At 41.9% G+C, this 18,540-nt stretch overlaps 1 protein-coding gene across 1 annotated transcript in view; it reads left to right on the top strand.

Annotated features, from left to right (window-relative positions):
- Positions 1-18,540, top strand: part of LOC126640699 (neural-cadherin-like) — a 56,039-nt gene that overhangs the window by 25,396 nt on the left and 12,103 nt on the right. Inside the window, 12 exon segments of the mRNA XM_050316717.1 lie at positions 2,025-2,197; positions 2,325-2,492; positions 3,392-3,641; positions 6,083-6,210; positions 7,435-7,621; positions 7,780-7,923; positions 9,613-9,896; positions 10,752-12,369; positions 13,925-14,018; positions 15,546-15,730; positions 16,309-16,541; positions 17,574-17,851. Of these exon segments, the coding sequence (XP_050172674.1) occupies positions 2,025-2,197; positions 2,325-2,492; positions 3,392-3,641; positions 6,083-6,210; positions 7,435-7,621; positions 7,780-7,923; positions 9,613-9,896; positions 10,752-12,369; positions 13,925-14,018; positions 15,546-15,730; positions 16,309-16,541; positions 17,574-17,851 (3,742 nt within the window).

Below are 18,540 nucleotides of genomic sequence, written 5' to 3'. Positions count from 1 at the left end.
GGCTCATAAATAAGTTGTCTTCAGCATTGCAGAGGCCAGCATTTTAGCAGGGTTCAGAAACAGAATTGATGTTTCTATGTCAGGATTTTAACAAGGAGGAGAAGTGACCTGCTAGGAAGTAGGCAAAATATACATCCATATCTGAGAGTTATGCAGAGGGACAGAAAGAAAATTGTGTGGCATCTTTTAGAGTATGTTGCAGAGACTAACTCCAAGTGCCGAATTGGTTAAAATGAGCAGATTGGGAATAGCCATTTCTACATCCCTACCAGTGTTTTCTGCGAGCCTGGCCAAATCAGCACTGCGAAGTCAAGTAGAAATGATCTCTGAAAAATATTTTTGAGCAGGGCAGATAAGTCACTGAGGTAAAGGCAGTGTTTGCGCAAAGATGATGAATCTTTCTATTCTACTGTCAAATATGTCCTGCAGGTGAAACTGCCCCGTGTTTTTACTTGAAAAACTGTGAAGCTGAGAGGTCGCATTTGGTAATTACGGTCGATTCAGCACTTCTCAGGAATGGGCAGATTTTCTTTCTTTTTCCATGAACACAGGGTACCAGCAAAGGTCCTGAAGCAAAGGCAGCACTTTGAGATGGCAAAACTGCAGATAATGAGGTCACTTTATGCGTAGCATTTTCCCAGCATCTATACATAAGTAATCAATGCTCGTACGTCACAGAATTAAAAATAGCTCCTTCTCTAACAAGATCAAATGTCATTAGTCAGAGGTTTCTATTCATTCTGGAAACTGCTGGTTCTTTATTCCTCAGCACTAGGATGTTGGTCAAATCCCTGATTTAGCCATGCATCTTATCATCTGCCTGCAAAACAGACATTAAAGAAATGCTTAACTCTCTGTATTAGAGATGGTATAGTAAATGTTAGAGTTATGCCAACAGCAAGCAAAGCACATGAAATGAGAGAGTACAGCCCTTTAAAGTAATTTTGTCTTTTTTCTTGCAATGCAATTTAACAGAATTTGACCGTTAAACACAGCATAAGTACACAGAAAGGGGTATTTTACAGTGTTTCTTAGCAATTAATTAAATTTTCATGAATCTATTTTAGTGCTGGTAATCTCTTCTGAGATTAGCTTTAGCTGTTACTGACATACCAGGGACAAGAATCCCAGGACAATTAAATGACACAGGGGCTAAGAGAAGTTAATTGTTGTTCATGAAGAAAGTGGTTCTTGTGATTTAAAGTTTTACTGCTCCACTGTCACAGACTGTAAATGTTGACAGAGAAAGCCAAAACAGAAAACATGATCTCTCCACTTTAAGTAGTACGAAGCTCTGATTGTCCCACCTCAAAAATGCTAAAGGAAACACATTCAAGGGAGATCAATGATATGAAACAGTTTCTGAACAAGCCATGATTAAACAGACTGACTGGGTTGTGTAAACACAACTGCATGAGCCTTCACCCTGTCAGGACCACTTCAATACACAGAGCTGATGGAGCCTTAGTGCATGGAAACGGTTCAAAACCACAACCAGGCAAGCACTCATAGCTGCTTGAAGAAGGAATTGTGTTGGAGGCCTCTTTGGCGTGACCTGAGTCTTTATGCTTTGTGATTACCTACTTCCTCCCACTGGCAGTGCTGCTGCCACCACTCATATTCAGGATTAATTCAGTTCACACAGAATTCCCTTTGATGCCAACCTGCCTTTGTCATCAGCTGGGCCCAGCAGCCTGGGCTGTGATCTGAAGCAGCAGGCATGCAAGTAGCTGTGGGTTTGCCAGCACTGCCATGGAGAGGCACAAGTGCTGGCAGCAGCAGTGTCAGTAAATCTTCATCACCAGCAACTCACTTAACAACCCAGCATGGCAGGGGAGAGGGACAAGGAAGTTAAAAGAAGACTTTAGACACTCTATTGGTGACAATATTTTGTAACCTGCCTCATTACAGAAACATTTAATCTCCCGTGAAGGGGACTATGATGTTTTACGGGGATATTTCTTTATACACACAGCCTGGTAAACCACAGCAGATCTGCTGACACTACTTTTGTCTTTTCAAAGACTTCCTTAGCGAAGACACTCCAGTGGGGATGAGTTTCCTCCGTGTTACAGCTCATGACAGTGACCAGGGTGTGAATGCTGCTGTCACATACTCAATGTTAGAGCATCAAGTGGAATACTTCCAGATCAACCCCAGCACAGGTTGGGTGTACGTGAACTGCCCACTACCCCAGGTAATATGAGACTCTGCTTGGAACAGAGCAACCTCCAACCCCCCAAATCCATTGCAGACGGTTAATTGCAACCTCTTGGTTTGTACAAACTGGTTTGCAAATATCCTCTATTTATTTTGTTTCGTAGACAACACGCATTAGCCGCTATATTGTAGCGACAGACGGCGGGAACAGGAGCAGCACTGTGGAGCTGACAGTCACTGTCACTAATGCACTCAGCCAGCCACCACGGTGGGAGCAGAACAGATACTGGGTAACCATCCCTGAAAACACCATTCGTGACACCAAGATAGTGGTATGTTAAAAATGTGATTACTTCCCTCCCTCTTCATTTCAACTTCTTCCTCTGTTGTGCTCTGCCCACTCTGCAACCTTACTGAATCGCAGTTCCCTTGTCAGCCTTCACCGCTGTGTGTTCTGTTAGAGTTTGTGAGGAGCGCCTGTTGCAGAATAGGCTGGCATTTCAGCTGGCAGGAGTTTTCCCAATGATTTTTTACACCAGTGGCCTTCAGGATGTGCTCCCACAGAAGCAAAACCTGTGCCCTGCCAGCATGGGAAATCCTTGAGTGTTCCCACCAAGGGCCAGCTCCTCACTCCTCCATCCTCAGTGGACTGTGCTACCTGTTTGCCTCTTTCCTGCAGCTTTTCCTGGTTCAGCACTAGAGCATAGAATGACTGTAATTTGCTTTGGGCTTTTTTTAACTCAAATCAATTCCTTTTTAACCCGTACTCTTTAAGGACAGTGTCTTCCATAAATTGCCAGATAATTCCTGCCTTCCTCCTCCTGCATGTAATATCCAAGCACTTGCAAACAATTTAGGTTCTTTTCCTGTAACTTGATGGGTAAAATGTACAACTCAGTGGAGAAATGGTCTCCTTTTGGATCGCTTTTTCTTTGGAAGGAGGAAAAAGAAGGGATTTCCTTTAGCCAGTGATGCAGTTCTTGCTTGGCGCACTTACAGTCAGGTAAATGTCTTGTTGATTAAAGACCTGCATCAAACCTAAATGTTGTAAAACGAAACTCAGCTCTGTAAACTCTGCAAACAAAACTTCTTTTGTCTGTTATCCAAGTCGTACAGGCATGTATGTTCTTGGAGGACATCCATGCGTGTATGTTCTTGCCTTCAAACTGAACGTGTAATGCTTGCAATCCCGTGCTTCATGAACGTGTGTGGTGGCTCTTTTCTTCTTCAGACCATCAAAGCCACATCCCCTCTTGGTGATCCCAGGGTTACGTATAATCTGGAAGAGGGTCAAGTTCCAGAGACTAACATGCCAGTTCGTTTCTATCTGAAGCCAAACAGAGCTGATGGATCTGCTTCTCTTCTAGTCGCTGAACCACTTGACTTTGAGACAACTAAGTTTTTCACCCTGACAGTCCGGGCACAAAATGTGGCAATGACTCCTTTAGCTTCCTTTGCCACTGTTTGTGTGAACATAACAGGTAAGCTTTGCTGCTGTTAGAACAGCTCATTCAGAACAATATTCTTGTAATTTTTAGTATAATGCCAAGAATTGAGGTAACATCTATGAAATGCCAAGCCACCTAAGAATGCTTTGTACATTTCTGTACTGTAAAAAGTTGTGCAGTCACCAAAAAGGTCTATTTGAGATGATTTCTAAGTACCACTGTCAAATGTGCAAATGTGATAGTGCAAAAATGGGCTGTCTGAATGTTTAGGCAACGCTAGTGCATGGTTCTGTAAAGGTAATTAGAAAGAGTTCATTTTGGGAGAAGGAGAAATCTAGTAATTGTTCCCAAGCTACTGAAAGGAAATGAGTGTTACTGGAAATAGTCTGTGCTATTGAAAGAGAAACAGCACAGATAGGCTGAGTTTGTGTTGGATGTCTGTTTAGGGTTTTTTGTTACATACAGAATTTTCTATTGCACACTGAGATTAAAGCCCTAGAAATAAAATTGCAAGGGTCCTTACAATAGGTGCAATTTTCAAAAATTTAATCTTTATAGTAGAATTTTTCTGTAAAGCTCTACTCCTGTAGGTCCACATAAAACTATAAGTCTGATATTAATCCCTGCATTAGTGGAGTTACTTTTGATAAGTAGACATTCAGATGAAAATATGAATTAGTGAAGTCCCCTGGTCTGCGTCTCTTTGTAATTTATGGACCTTGTCCCAAAACGTTTTTTCTATAGCGCAGTTATTGACAGTAGAATTTGTCAGAAAATTCATTTTGTTCACAAGTAAAAATTCTTTTTGGGTAACTTAGTATTTTGTACAAAAAAGCATTTACACATACACATATACGTTAGTGGGACAACAAAGCAAGTTAAACAACTTCGAGAGAAATAACCACCAGAACATTTCATATGCAGAATTGCCCTTTATTTATGCACAAGTACGCAGAAAAGGAAGGTTTTAATAGCATCTTATTTTTTATTATCTTGCTCAGTGAATTTGCTGAAATATTTCTCTAACAAGACACATTCTCTTCTGTAAAATAGGGAAAAATAAATAGACTGTTAGAATAGACATTTCCATGGGCAATTATGCACATAAGAGAGAGAGAAAATCGGAATTTATGGGAGCCCACACTGACAACTTAAAAAAAAATTAACTTAAGACACTGGTCCTGCAAAGAGACGTTAGAATCAATGGAATCATGTGGCAGTAGTAAAACAAAATGTGTGCTTCAGGATTTGCAGAATGAGATATCAAATTTTTTGTCTGCACATGGCAAAGAGAGATGGAGCCAAGGAACTGTCATTACAGCTCCTCTGTTTTGGCATGATGCCACGACACAGGAAAATTACTTCCTTCAAATGTGGCTGTTAAACTGTGAGAAGTGCAAAAAGATGTAGGGAACTGTGCTGATTTGTCATGGGTTGAGCAGGAGGATGTGATTCCAGTGCAGTTTAAACGGATCTGAGCCAGTGCTGCCGTGGTTCTCTTGCATGTCCCTTGCACTCACCTGGTCCAACACTGCAGTTTTATGAAGAAAATGTGCCAGAAACTGACCCTCCAAAATACTGGGCATGCCTTTTCCAGTTTGGGTCTCCACAGGGGTCAGGCAGGGAAGATAAGCAAGACCAGCAATGATGTGATCTTAACATGGCTTTGCCTTGTGCGTAATCTGACCTGACTGCAGGTGGCCACTATCAGGTCAGCCCTTCCCTTCCCTCACATGCATAATCTCACCCCATCCCTTGCATTGGATCTGATGATCACAGAGCTGCAGAGCTAGCTAGGCATCAGGCCACAGCTAACCTTTTCTCTCAAGAAATTCAGTCTTACTCAGAGCAACCAAATGATCACTGTCAACACAGGGCCTCATGATCCAGTTCATGGGAAGGGGGATCCCATGGCTTAGAGAAGGATAACAGGAGTGGAAAGACCAGCATGTTTCCTTTGGACATCGGCTAGTAGTTAGATGAGGGGAGGCTAATGTGCAATTGCACCCTAAATAATCATTAGGTCTTATAGCCTAACGCTGGCTATACCACCTTGCAAAGGCCAGGAAACACATTCTTTGACTACTCTATAGGGACTGCAATTTTAAGTTTCATTGTGTGTTAATCTTATTAGAATACTGAAACTACCTCCTGCTGTAGATAACCAGCTCTTTACAGACTGGTCCTGGTCCTGGCATTCATGGACTAAGTGTAAGAATATTGTTGGTCAAATCCTTAGCTAGTATCTTAGCTGAAATTAGGCCACTGTCTCCCAGAAACTGCTCAATATCTTTAGAAATGCCTCCTGTCAGCTACCACAAGAATGAAAAGACCCAAAGTAGGATTGCTTCTTACTACAAACAATGTGAGTTCTTTCTTCAAGTAAAATACAACTGTAGGGGGAAAAAATCAACACAGTAAAGCAAAGTCTTCAAATATTTTCTTACAGTAATCTTCATCACCTCCTTTTGCAGATGTCAATGATAATGTTCCATTCTTCGTGTCTTCTAACTATGAGGTGTCTGTGCCAGAAGGAGCTGATGTTGGCACATCAGTCGTTCAGGTGTTAGCCACGGACTTGGATTCTGGCCTTCATGGAGAGGTTTGACCTTGCATTTAATTCTTTTCCTCACGATACTCAAGTTTTAGTATTGTAATTAGTGAGAATGTGTAGCCAGCAGATGACAGAGTAATGAGACACCAACACTTCTTACAGCACTTGCCAAGCATTTGTCTAGCCTGATGTGCATAATTTGGGAGGCAGGCAGAGAAGATGCTGTTCACAATCCTTGGATCCTGCATCATAGCAGCTAATCCTGATCCAGCAACCATGACAAAGCACTGCTGCATTATTTGCAGGGTTGCTCCCATGACAAGACAAGTGGATGTGGCTGCAGGCCACGTTTCCAAACTCTTGCCTCTTCAGCTCATTTTTTAATTGATCATCAGTGATTATTGTCAGTTATTCACTGCCATTTAAATGTGGTCGATTAAATAGCATTTTATTTCACCATCATTGGTCAAATGGTTGGTCAAACCAACACTTGACCATTATTGTCATGATGACCCAACCCTAGGAAAAAGCAGAATTCTGAAAGAAATTGCTCATTTTCTGTGTATTTTCCTGAGCCACTTCAAAAAACCTTACTAGCTCTTCTGTGAAGAAACTGGCTAGTGGAGGTCTACTGTTCTGGACTGTAATTTTGCAACTGCTGAAGAGCAAAATGTGTTAGAACTGCCTGGTGGTGCTCTGGGCATGACTTGAGAATGGGGATGGAAATATTTTTCTTTTCAGAGAACAAACTTTATTAAAGGCAAAAGTGTGTGTAACTTTCATCAGGGGAAGTTTTCATTTATTCAGTCCTGTTGAACAGGACCCAAATTATCAGTTAGCTCCAATTTTTTGCATGTGGGGGGGGGGTTTGTTTGTTTGGGTGGGTTTTTTTTGTGAGTTTTTTTGAGATCAAAACCAAAGTAGATTGCAAGAGGCTGAGGAGACACCAGGGAAGATGTCATTCCATATATTCTCTGCCCTGTTGCTCATGGTCTTTCTTAACTGTTCCTGCTGGCCACTGTTGGAGGTTGGATACTGGGCTTGATGGGCCTTGATATCACCTGTACAGGTGTTCTGTTTGAAAGTTCTGGGGGTTTTATATAAAAATGAGCAAAAGACTTCAAAAATCATAATCAGATGATCTGTCCTTCCTCAGAGTATTGCTACTTTGCAGACAGAACCAGAAGGCTACTGAGGAAGGGGAGGTCACAGCACTTGGACATACAAAGGAAAATTGAAAATGTTAACTTCTCTTAACCATTTCCTTTTTAGGTTCACTATTTAATACTGAAAGATTCTAATGAGGATTACCAGTTCTTCACCATTGAACCCAAGACAGGAATTATTTCCACCTGTGCATCTTTTGACAGGGAGAAAAGAGCCTCTTACTTGATTGAAGTTCAGTCTCAGGACTCTTCAGAGTCTGCCAGACCTGGTGTTCATGGGCAGCCCAACACAGGTAAAACTAGTAAGGAATTCTATATTGGTTAAAAGATATCAGAGATTGAGTTCTTTAACTTTTATAGACTTGGGGGTATGTGAGCTGTCTGGAATAACACAAGGTATTCCATCTCTGCCATTTCTAGTCTGCATGTTCCTCTTGCATCTCCTTCTTAGACACAGCCTACGTAAGGATTTTTGTCAGTGATGTGAATGACAACGCTCCGGCATTTCCTCGGTCAGTGTATGAAGTCAGCGTAGATGAGGACAGGGATGTTGGAAGTCCTGTTGTGACAGCAACAGCAGATGATAAAGATGAGGGTGAGTGGACCCTGCATATCTTTTCAAGTCCTTTTAGTGTTAATTTGTGTTGTGTGTAGGGATACTTCCTTCACGGGCAAACAAATCTCTGCATCCAGGAGATGATTACACATTTCAAGCATTTGTAAAAGTGAGGAGAGAAGTTCTGGGCACATGTGAGCATTTTCTTTTATTAGGTGCTCAGGTTTTCAGTGCTTCAGTGCAAAGGTTAAGCTAGCTGGCAATCTCTTTGAGACAGAATGAAATCACCTGGAATCACAACACTGCTGAACTTCGTAAGAGATAACATGAAAACTCACTCCTGAGCATGTGCTTGCTTTTTGCCAAACCCTGTGCTTTCTATATCTTTCTGGGAGTCAGTTTTACTTACTGCTATTGCAAGAAAACCAGACCTGTGTGCTTTTTTGATGATTTAATGAATATGGTGAGTTAGTTCAATATGCTTGTGGAAGAACCTGACAAACAATGGATAATCTGGGATGACACGGTCAGAAATGAAGTCAGAAAGGAAGGGAAAGCCATACTTTCTGTTTGGGCTCACACTGACATCAGCTCTGATGGTGTGAAACTGCCCCCACAGATGGGCTGAGCCAGTCCAACAGCACATACCATCAGTCAGTCCCTGACACTGCTTCTGCTGTGGCCTTTTTGCTACTTTCATGAGCTAGGCCAGGAAAATCTGCTCAAGAAAAGCAAACTCATAGAAAAAAGGATGGCAAGTTGGTGACAGAGTCCAAATGAGAACCAGAGGAACATGTTGCCAGGAGCAGATAGGGACTGGTCATTCCTTCCCTGGCAGTGCTGTAATGCCTCTCCCTCTCAGTGCCCACGAGGGAGATGTTAAGAGGCCATTTGAAACCTAGTTGCTGCATTTGGGAGAATTTGACAAAAGTGAGTAGAAGTGATGCTCAAACCCTTGCTGCAAAAGGCAGCCAAGCTCTTCCAAGCAGTAATGTTGAGCAAAACCTTTTCAGTTTCTTGCCATACATGTTGGTTGCTCTAGTCTTCTCCTCCACAGCTGTCTATAACTTGAAATGCTGAATGTTCTTTCTACTCCTAGCAGTTTACCTATTTAATTTGGGAAATTACTTTCTATGCTGGAATGCAATGTCCTGGTTTTTTACTATTTCAAATAAGTAGACAGGAAGCACTAAACAGTCTGTTGTTGTTGCTGAAAGTTTTGCAACAATCAAACAACTGCTGTTGTACAGGTGGAACATTCTTCCGAGATGAATTCTTGCTCTAAATAGAGGACTTCTGTTATATTTTAGCACCACCCAGTGGTTTAAAAAAAAGTTAAGGAATATTGGCATTTGAAATGAAGCTTAAGAAACATTGAGTAAAAGTAGCTTCTAGTATTTTATTTCTAGTATGTTACTTTTTTATTATTGGCAAATGAATGCACAACAAATCAGAGGTATACAATTTCTTCCTTATCAATCAACAAGTGCTTGTCCATGTCTCCAAATTATATTTGTAAATATAAATGCAGACCTAACCCACAATCTACCATACACAAACCCTTCAAATTACATACACATATCATTCTGTTTGTGGCTGTGGCTGTTTTATCTCACACACACTATAACAGTCTGGGCAAATAAGGTTGCTCTTGGATACGTGTCCACTGCATAGCTGGATTGAGTATTCATAGGGTGAGCAGGCAGCAATTGTTTCTTTCTCTTGTAGGTGCAAATGCCAAACTAAGGTATCAGATCACATCAGGAAATGTGAAAGGAGTTTTTGATGTGGAACCTGAGATTGGAACTGTTTTCATTGCTCAGCCTCTGGATTATGAACAAGAACAACATTATGAGCTCAGGCTTGTAGCTTCTGATGGAAAATGGGAAAACCACACTCTTATCATCATCAATGTTGTCAATAAGAATGACGAAGCACCAATCTTCACTCAGAATGAATACCAGGGCGGTGTCTTGGAGGAGCTCACAGATCTGCCTGTACTTGTCCTAAAGGTAAAGCAGTTTGCACAAATCCAAAAAGATAGTTTCTTTAGGGTGGGTGAAGCCTGATATTAGGACTTAGCTAGCAACTTTCTGTAAAGAACAAAGAATTTGTGTGGTGGACTTGATGTCTTGATCAAGATAAATAACAGTTGGATTTGATGACTTTAAGGGTCTGTTCAAACCTGATTCTGAAATTCTGAGATTTTAAATGTTGAAAAATATGATGGCTTTCCTTTACAGAGCATATTTTGAGTAACTGTATGCTTATACAGTTGATTGTCACGTGTACCTCCTTCATGTAATGCATGGTACCAAGTAAACATTACCAGGGATTTTTTTTTTTACTGCAACTCAATCATTTTCATTGTTTTGCTGTTAGAGCAATTCCTGGTTGGCCCAACTGGCAGTGTCACAAACAATCCCTGGATGCAAATAGGAGCTGGGAGTTCTCTCTGGCCTGTGCTGATCATCAGCTTGGATGTGTGGCCTGTTTTCACAGCCTTCTGTTTCCTCAGAGAGAAACAGCCCCTGCTTGTCTTTGTATTACAGATCCAAAGAGTTTCTCAAGAAACATTTGCTCAGCAGATCTGCTATTATTTCCACTTGATTCTTCCTACAGTTATTTCCTCTTTCCAAAATATACTGGGAAATAGAATATATTAATCCGTCTAAATGTCATCTTTTTGTTTCTCTAGGTGTGCATGATGTTTATTGAAAGAGTGCTTGAATGATGCAAACCAATAGATGCTTGCTGTTAAAATGCATGGTATTTATTTAGCCAGCACAATACCAGCTGCCATCAATAACAACAGTGATTTCCTCTTTCCTTTTACATAAACACTTCCCTGCTGTGGCTTGTTCCAGGTTTCTGCAACAGACCCTGACCAAGCAGCAGATCAAAATGCCATTAACTACTCCCTGCATGGGCAGGGGGCCAGTAGTGAATTCAGCATCAATGAGAACACCGGTGAGATCAGCGCAAATAAAAGGTTAGACCGTGAGAAGAGATCAACGTGGCGCTTTCTTGTTCTTGCAACAGATGAGAGTGGAGAAGGACTGACTGGCTTTGCTGATGTGATCATAGAAGTGAGGGATGTGAACGACAATGCACCCCTTTTCCTCTGTGTGTTGGATGGCTGTTTCACGGGCCACGTCCCTGAGGATGCTCCAGCTGACACTCCTGTCATGGAAATGACAGCAGTGGACCTCGATGACCCAAAGGCTGGTATGAATGCTGTGCTAACATACAGTATCATTCAGAACGTCAAAAATGAAATTAATCTGGACTTGTTCTCAATTGACTCAGTCAGTGGCACGATTTGTACTGTGCTTGGGTCCCTGGACCGGGAGAAGGAAGACAAGTACCTCATAGTGGTTGAGGCCAGAGATGGAGGAGGGCTCACTGGGACAGGCACTGCCACTATTTTGGTGACTGATGTAAATGATCATGCTCCAGTCTTCCTACAAAGGATTTACACAGCATTTGTCTCTGAGAATGCAAGTATTAACACTGAAGTGGCTGTGGTTTCTGCTGTGGACAGAGACAAGGGAGAAAATGCCATGGTGACGTTCAGCATCCTTGATGGGGACAATGACCACAAGTTCTCCATTGAAACAGATGAAGTGAACAACTGTGGGTTTATCCGGCTGCGAAAGCAGGTTGACTTTGAGAAGCCTCATGAGAGGGTATTCAATTTGACTGTGAAAGCAGAGGACATGAATTTCTTCAGCATTGCTCACTGTGTGATCTATGTGGAGGATTCAAATGATCATGCTCCTGTCTTCTACCCCCAGTTCTATGAAGTGGCTGCACTGGCGGAAGATGTGCCAGTTGGCACCAAAGTTGTTCAGGTTTCTGCTGTTGACTTGGATTCTGGCCTGAATGGAAGGTTTTCTTTCCACCTGCTACACAAGTCTGATCCAGGTGACCAATTCTCTTTGGCTAATGATGGGTGGCTGATGGTTGCAGGGCTTCTGGATCATGAGACAGTGACACAGTACCACCTCATTGTCATTGCCACTGATATGGGGCAGCCCCCTCTAACCGGCAGTGCCACTGTTTTAGTGACTCTGCAGGATGTAAATGACAATGGGCCAGAGTTTGAGGCTCATTATAGCCCAGTGGTCTGGGAAAACACAGCTTCTCCACAGGTTGTCCAAATGAATGAGACCTCCACACTGCTGTATGCAAAGGACCGAGACACTGCTGCAAACGGAGCACCTTTCTCCTTTCGCCTTCTCGGCGATTTCGATAGTCTGACTAACTTCAACTTGCAGGACTTCCACAATGGAAGTGCACTGCTCACTGCACTGCACACCTTTGACAGGGAAGTGCACAAGGCGTTTTACCTGCCCATCCTGATCACAGACAGTGGGATCCCACCAATGAGCTCCACCAACACGCTGACCGTGAATATCGGGGACCAAAATGACCACCCACACTCTGCTGGCCACATGGAATGTCTCATTTACAGCTATGATGGTAAATCACTCCCTGGTGTTTGCTTCCAAGTGTAACAGTAAGGTCAAAAGAGGCAGCTGAGAGTTTCACAAGAGGCCTCTGTCCTGTTCCACATAAGCTAAGATCTTAGTAGAGATGCTACTGAAGTTTGCTTAAAGCCCAACAGAGAGCAGTAGGTGTGTAGAGTAGGACTCTGGGCCACTTGATTTGTGGAAGAAACCAAGCCACATCTGAAAGAAGAGTGTAACTGGCTGCTATTCTTTACATGTTTCTACCAGACCTCAGTAATGATCTTTGGGTTTCAGATGCAGTTTTCCAGCAGCATTAACTTTTCAGGAGAAAAAATGACCAAAGTACATAATATTGCTGAAAAGAGATGAGTGTAAATGCTGAGAACCTTCTTTCTCCTCCTTAAGCCTTTTTCCTCCTGCAGACTGAATTGAGTTTTAGTGAATACACTTAAGCTGAACTCACATGTAAACTGCCTGAGACATTCATCTAAGTCTTCAGCTGACAAGTGCTGTTATGGTGGAATTTTCTGTGAGTGTCAGCTGCAGGCAGTGTGAGAGAAGCAATCTCTCCCTTCTTGCTTTGGCAATTAGTTAGCAGTTTTCGTGTGATCCAGTATCCCCACATAATAAGCCCAGGAGCAAAATAAACCATACAGGTAAAAAGATTTTGGGATGCTTGCATCCATGTTGGTTCAGGTCATTCCTTCCTCTTCTACTCTACTGTGTATCCTGTGGTTTGACAACACATTAAATAGATTGTCTCTTGTGGAGGCTCTAGAAACTTCTGAGTGGATGCTGTTGACCCTTATTTGTACTGAAACACTGTTGTGTGATCACTCTTAAATTCAGCTTATGTGAAGTGGAAACCAAGTCTGGTTGCTATTTGCTGAGAAACTCTGTCTGTAGCCTAAACAAACCTTTTCATTGATCCTGAATCCCCTTTTAGTTGCCTCTTTAAAGGTTAAAGTCATCCATACTGTTAATTTCTGGGAGAGATTATTCAAGACTTCAGATCGTTGATTAATTAAAATATTAAGGAGAGACGGAGTCAGAAGGCAACTGTCATGTTCTACCCTACATTCATATAATGTAGGAGTCAAACACCAGGGCATCCTGTATACTATCTCCTGCAAAATATGCAATGATTGTTGCCATAGTTGCCAGAGAGGTAGAGTTTGCTGTAATTTTCTCCAAATTGCCATTGTATTTTGCCCTTTATAACCCAGTCTGCATTTTGGCTGTTTATTCTGCTGAACACCAGTCCCTGTCTAAACCACTTTGTAAATTGGTTGGATACTGCAGATAAACCAATGAAAATTCCTAGAGGTGGATTTTCTTTTTTCTTTCCTATTGCTTTTCATTGCAACCCCCTGTAGAATTAAATCTATGTAGCCCTACAGCAAACATTCAATAAGCAGGGAACCATGAGGCACTGGCAAACTGGCGCACATCTCCTGGGACTATCACAGATATTTTTGTAGAGGTCTTAGACTTAAAACTTAAATGACCAAACTGTTTGTGTACATATGAGAAGTCTGTGCCACTTACATGCTATATTGTCTTAGGTATTCTCCCCACGACTGTACTGGGCCAGGTCCGTGCCCCTGATGCTGATGACTGGGATCACAAAATCTACCAATTTGAAGGGAAAACATCAAGGTATTTGGAGAGAAAAATGGGAGTTGTGTAGAAAGTTTGCCCCATCCTGTGTCGTCCCCACCCATTGTAACAAGTATTTACACTGCCTTTTTTTTTAAATCAGGAGTGCAAAAGCATTTTGTTGGTTGGACACTCTTGTGTGTAGATTTCCAAAAGCCCTTCTGAGTGTGAGGCTGCAGTAAATAATGCTGCATGCCAAACCAATCTGCTTCCCATTGCCTGATGGGCCAGAACACTGTTCTAAATTCCTGTTCAGTCATACCCATAATCTGTATCAGTGAGCCACTACAGAAAAAATACCCAATAACTTCCAGATTCATTCATCCAAGCTCCTGGAGAGTTGGTGTTTCCATGTCACCATTGGTTTTAAAACCTTATTTGTATTGGATGTACACACAGAGGAGTGTCTGGATTGCATCTAGGGCTGAGAGGTACATGTGCCATTCAGAGGTGTCAACAGAGGTGTCACTCTCAATGAATGTATCTGCACTATTTCCAAAGTTATGGCTATTGTGGCCTTAGTCTTCCTACACAGTTAATACAGCATAGCAGCAGAAAGAAACCTTTGTGATATACTGGTCAAGAGTCATTAGGAACCAAAAGGAAGCAATGCAAAAAAGTTCTTATCTGCTGTGTCCCTTCACGGGGGAACACATCTGCTCTCTCTAATCATAGAATCATAGAATCAACAGAGTTGGAAAAGACCACTGAGATCATCAAGTCCAACCCTTGATCCAACACTGCTGTGGTTCCTAGACCATGGCACTGATGCCACATCCAGTCTCATCTTAAAAACCTCCAGGGATGATGAATCCACCACTTCCCTGGGCAGCCCATTCCAATGTCTGATCACTCTCTCTGTAAAAAATTTCTTTCTAACATCCAACCTAAACCTCCCCTGGCAGAGCTTAAGCCCGTGCCCTCTTGTCCTACTGCTGGTTGCCTGGGAGAAGAGACCGACCCCCACCTGGCTACAACCTCCTCTCAGGGAGTTGTAGAGAGTGATGAGGTCACCCCTGAGCCTCCTCTTCTCCAGACTAAACAACCCCAGCTCCCTCAGCCTCTCCTCATAGGGTTTGTGCTCAAGTCCCTTCACCAGCCTGGTTGCTCTTCTCTGGACCCGCTCCAGCACCTCAATATCCTTCCTGAACTGAGGGGCCCAGAGCTGAACACAATACTCAAGGTGTGGCCTCACCAGTGCTGAGTACAGGGGAAGGATCACTTCCCTCGCTCCTGCTGGCCACACTGTTCTTGATGCAGGCCAGGATGCCATTGGCCTTCTTGGCCACCTGGGCGCACTGCTGGCTCACATTCAACTTCCTGTCAATCCAAACTCCCAGGTCCCTTTCTGCCTCCTGCTCTCCAGCCACTCTGTCCCCAGCCTGCAGCGCTGCAGGGGCTTGCTGTGGCCAAAGTGCAGGACCCAGTGCTGGCCTTGTTGAATTAGAAAAAAACATCAGTGATGATAATTAGTACCTAGTTTTTGAACTTCTCATAGCTTGTTCCTTGGCTTAACTCTTATTACAGGTACTTTATCCTTAATGATAACTCAGGTTTGCTGACTATTAAAGAAGGAACCCCACCAGGAACATACAACATAAGAGTTAGAGTCATTGATGGTGTCTGGCCAGATGTTATCTCAACTGTAAAGGTTATAGTGAAGGAAATCAAAGATGATGCCCTCCATAATGCTGGTTCTGTACGAATAAAAGGTAAGCAATGTACCCAAGTATGGTAAGATCGTAGTATTGAAATCTACTTTTTTAATTTTACTGCTGTGATACTTACAATTCTAATGCTCCTAGACATGGGGTGAGAGTTAATAATTTTCTAGGTAATGGTTTGAAAATGCATGTTTATTGGCATGGTTGTCTGATGCTGCATGGGTAGGAACATCTATGGAGAAAAAAGACAGCAAGAAAAATCTTGTCTGATTTCTACACCAACTTTTTAACAAAACAGACAAAAAATTTCAGAGGAAAAACTATTTGAACTGGTGCCTGAAATACAACAAATCGTTTCAACTTTTGTGAAAAAGTAAAATCTTCTTAAACATGTTTCTGGTTTTAAAGAAAAAAAAAAAGAAAAAAATGAATTAATATAAATCAAAAAAGTTTCAGAACATACACATTTAGCAGAAGCCAGTATGGAAAATTTCAGAGCCTAACAATGAAAGTACTCCTGAATTTGCAGTTGAATCCATTTTTGCAACATTCTATGGTACTCCTCTCTTCCATTGCTACAACCGTTGCAAGATACATGTATTTCAGGTTTTCAACTTCTATTGCAGGTATCACACCAGAGGAGTTCATATCCCAATTCCCTGAAAAAGAGAGTAAATACTACCAGATGAAGAAGCTGCTTTCAGAAATCATATCAGTCCAATTGGAAAACGTTCACATTTTCAGTGTATTAAATAGTCCAAGTCCAACCCAAGGGATTGATGTTTGGTTTGCTGTTTATGGTCCACCTTATTATAAAGCAGAAAAACTCAATGGCAATGTAGCAGCCTCCAGAGCATGGGTAAGTGTCCTTCCTGTGTATGAAACCACAGCCTCTTCTCCTTGTGTCTGTTCAGATAATGTCCATTGCCAGTGAATGTGCACATTTAGAATGACTGAGGGAGTAATGTGTGAGAAAAATAGATAGTTTTAATCAGTAAAGTCAGTCAGTCCTCTAGCAATATCCTAAAAGTTTCAAATAAAAATGTTTTCAAAGCCAGCCTATAAACACATAATAAGTCACCCAAACACAACGAGCTTTTCGGATTGTGATCATGTTTTTTCTGTTGAAAAGACCGTAAAATTCTGTTAAAAGGATGGTTTTGGCTGTTGCCTTTCTACACAGCATCTTAATGTTTCAGTTTTCAGTCCTCTACATAGAAATGTTTTGTAGTTGAAACTCACAGACCTGTCAGAAGTTTCAACTTTCTAAGCTAAGAGGGCAAAGCAATAAAAGAGGTATTCTCCAGCGGAAAACCAGGTTGGAAATGTGTGTTGACAATTTGACAATTTAGTAAAGTTTCTGCCTGTCTTGCAAAAAAAAAAAAAAAAAAAAAGGCATGATGAGTTAAATGACTCACTCTGTTGGAATTTTGTCTGTTGGTACACAGAGGCTGAAATAAGAAATAATTTTAGAATCGATGCTTCTGTACCAACTCATTCTTACCAGACAAGATATCTCTTCATTGGCCAATCCTGTCCACCCTCCCAGCATTTTTAAGGTAGAAGTTCAAATAAAAAGTACAGCTCAGATCCTATGTAAATAATCCATCAGAACCATCAGAGACTGAAATTTATATACTCAGTCTCTAATGAATATGAGAGTATTTTTGCTCCTTAAGTGAATACTCACGCTATGATTGACTTACACTCTGGCTTTGGCCTTTAACAGATGCCAGACTGAGCTGCCTTTGGCTGGATAGGGTGAGATTGGAAGGAAGTGGCACAGCAACCAGTTTTGAAAATAAATAAGACTTCTGGTTTTCATTGGTGTAATTAGTGAGTTTCCTCTCTGTGGAAAAGTGAGATGAATGCAACTAATTGTTCTCCACAGCTGGAAAGCATCTTGGATATAAATATCACCCAGATTGGCATTGATGAATGTGTGACTGCAAACTGTACTCGCAGCAGCGGATGCAGCAGTAAGCATGAACAGAAACATGTACCGACCATAACCACAACTGAAAGTGTTTCACTGGTGTCTGTGACAGTCCTGACTCATGCTGTGTGTGGCTGTGCAGCTCGGGAGAGTCCTCATCTTTCCTGCTCCTCATACCAGACAAACCCTTGTCTCAATGGTGGCACATGCGTGGACACTGAGTTGGGCTACAGGTTGGTAGAGCTTTGTCTGGTGTGCAAACAAAACACATCTAGTTCAGTCTGTAAGGAGGATGAGTGGAAGCTTCCAGAAGCATTATTGTGTGTCTTGTCACTGTAGCAGATATGATTTCTGTTATACTTCATGCACAGGTCTTGCAAAAGAATCTCTACTTTCAGGTATGTACTTAGGTCGGTCATAGTCTCCAGGAAAACCTTGGGGAGTTTCCAGGCTGCACCAGTTCATTAATGCCACCCTGCAAAATGCTCTTATTTTGTGCAGCCTACTTTATCTTCAACATTTTAATCACATCTCTTATGCCACTTAATTAATAACCTCTTCCCCACATTTCTTGCCTCATTTTTTTTCTCCAAAAGTTAGATCTCACAGATAATATAGGATAAAGATGAAAAAAATGATGAGCCTGGTACCCTTCCAGAAGGCAGCCTTAAGCATGTTTACTTAAAAATGATCATCCCAAGTTAGGAAATCAAAAATGCTGGCCAGCCTCTTCAGAGCACCCTTGATAGGGGTGACAGGGCTCAGATTGAAGCTGCAGAAGCCCTTCCAGTTCTAAAGTTCTGAGTCTGACATTGCTGCTCAGATGTAATCAACTATGGAAATTTTACTCCCAGAAACCCATGGTAGGCTCTGCCACCCCTCACTTGCTCAAATCCAAAGTTTTTTTGCTTCTTCTCCATTT

The sequence above is a fragment of the Myiozetetes cayanensis genome, unplaced genomic scaffold (genome assembly GCF_022539395.1).
Source record: "Myiozetetes cayanensis isolate MyiCay16 unplaced genomic scaffold, myiCay2020 scf1, whole genome shotgun sequence".
Taxonomy (NCBI): Eukaryota; Metazoa; Chordata; class Aves; order Passeriformes; family Tyrannidae; genus Myiozetetes; species Myiozetetes cayanensis.
The sequence above is the reverse complement of the archived record's forward strand: the minus strand, read 5'-3'. Positions and strand labels throughout refer to the sequence as shown.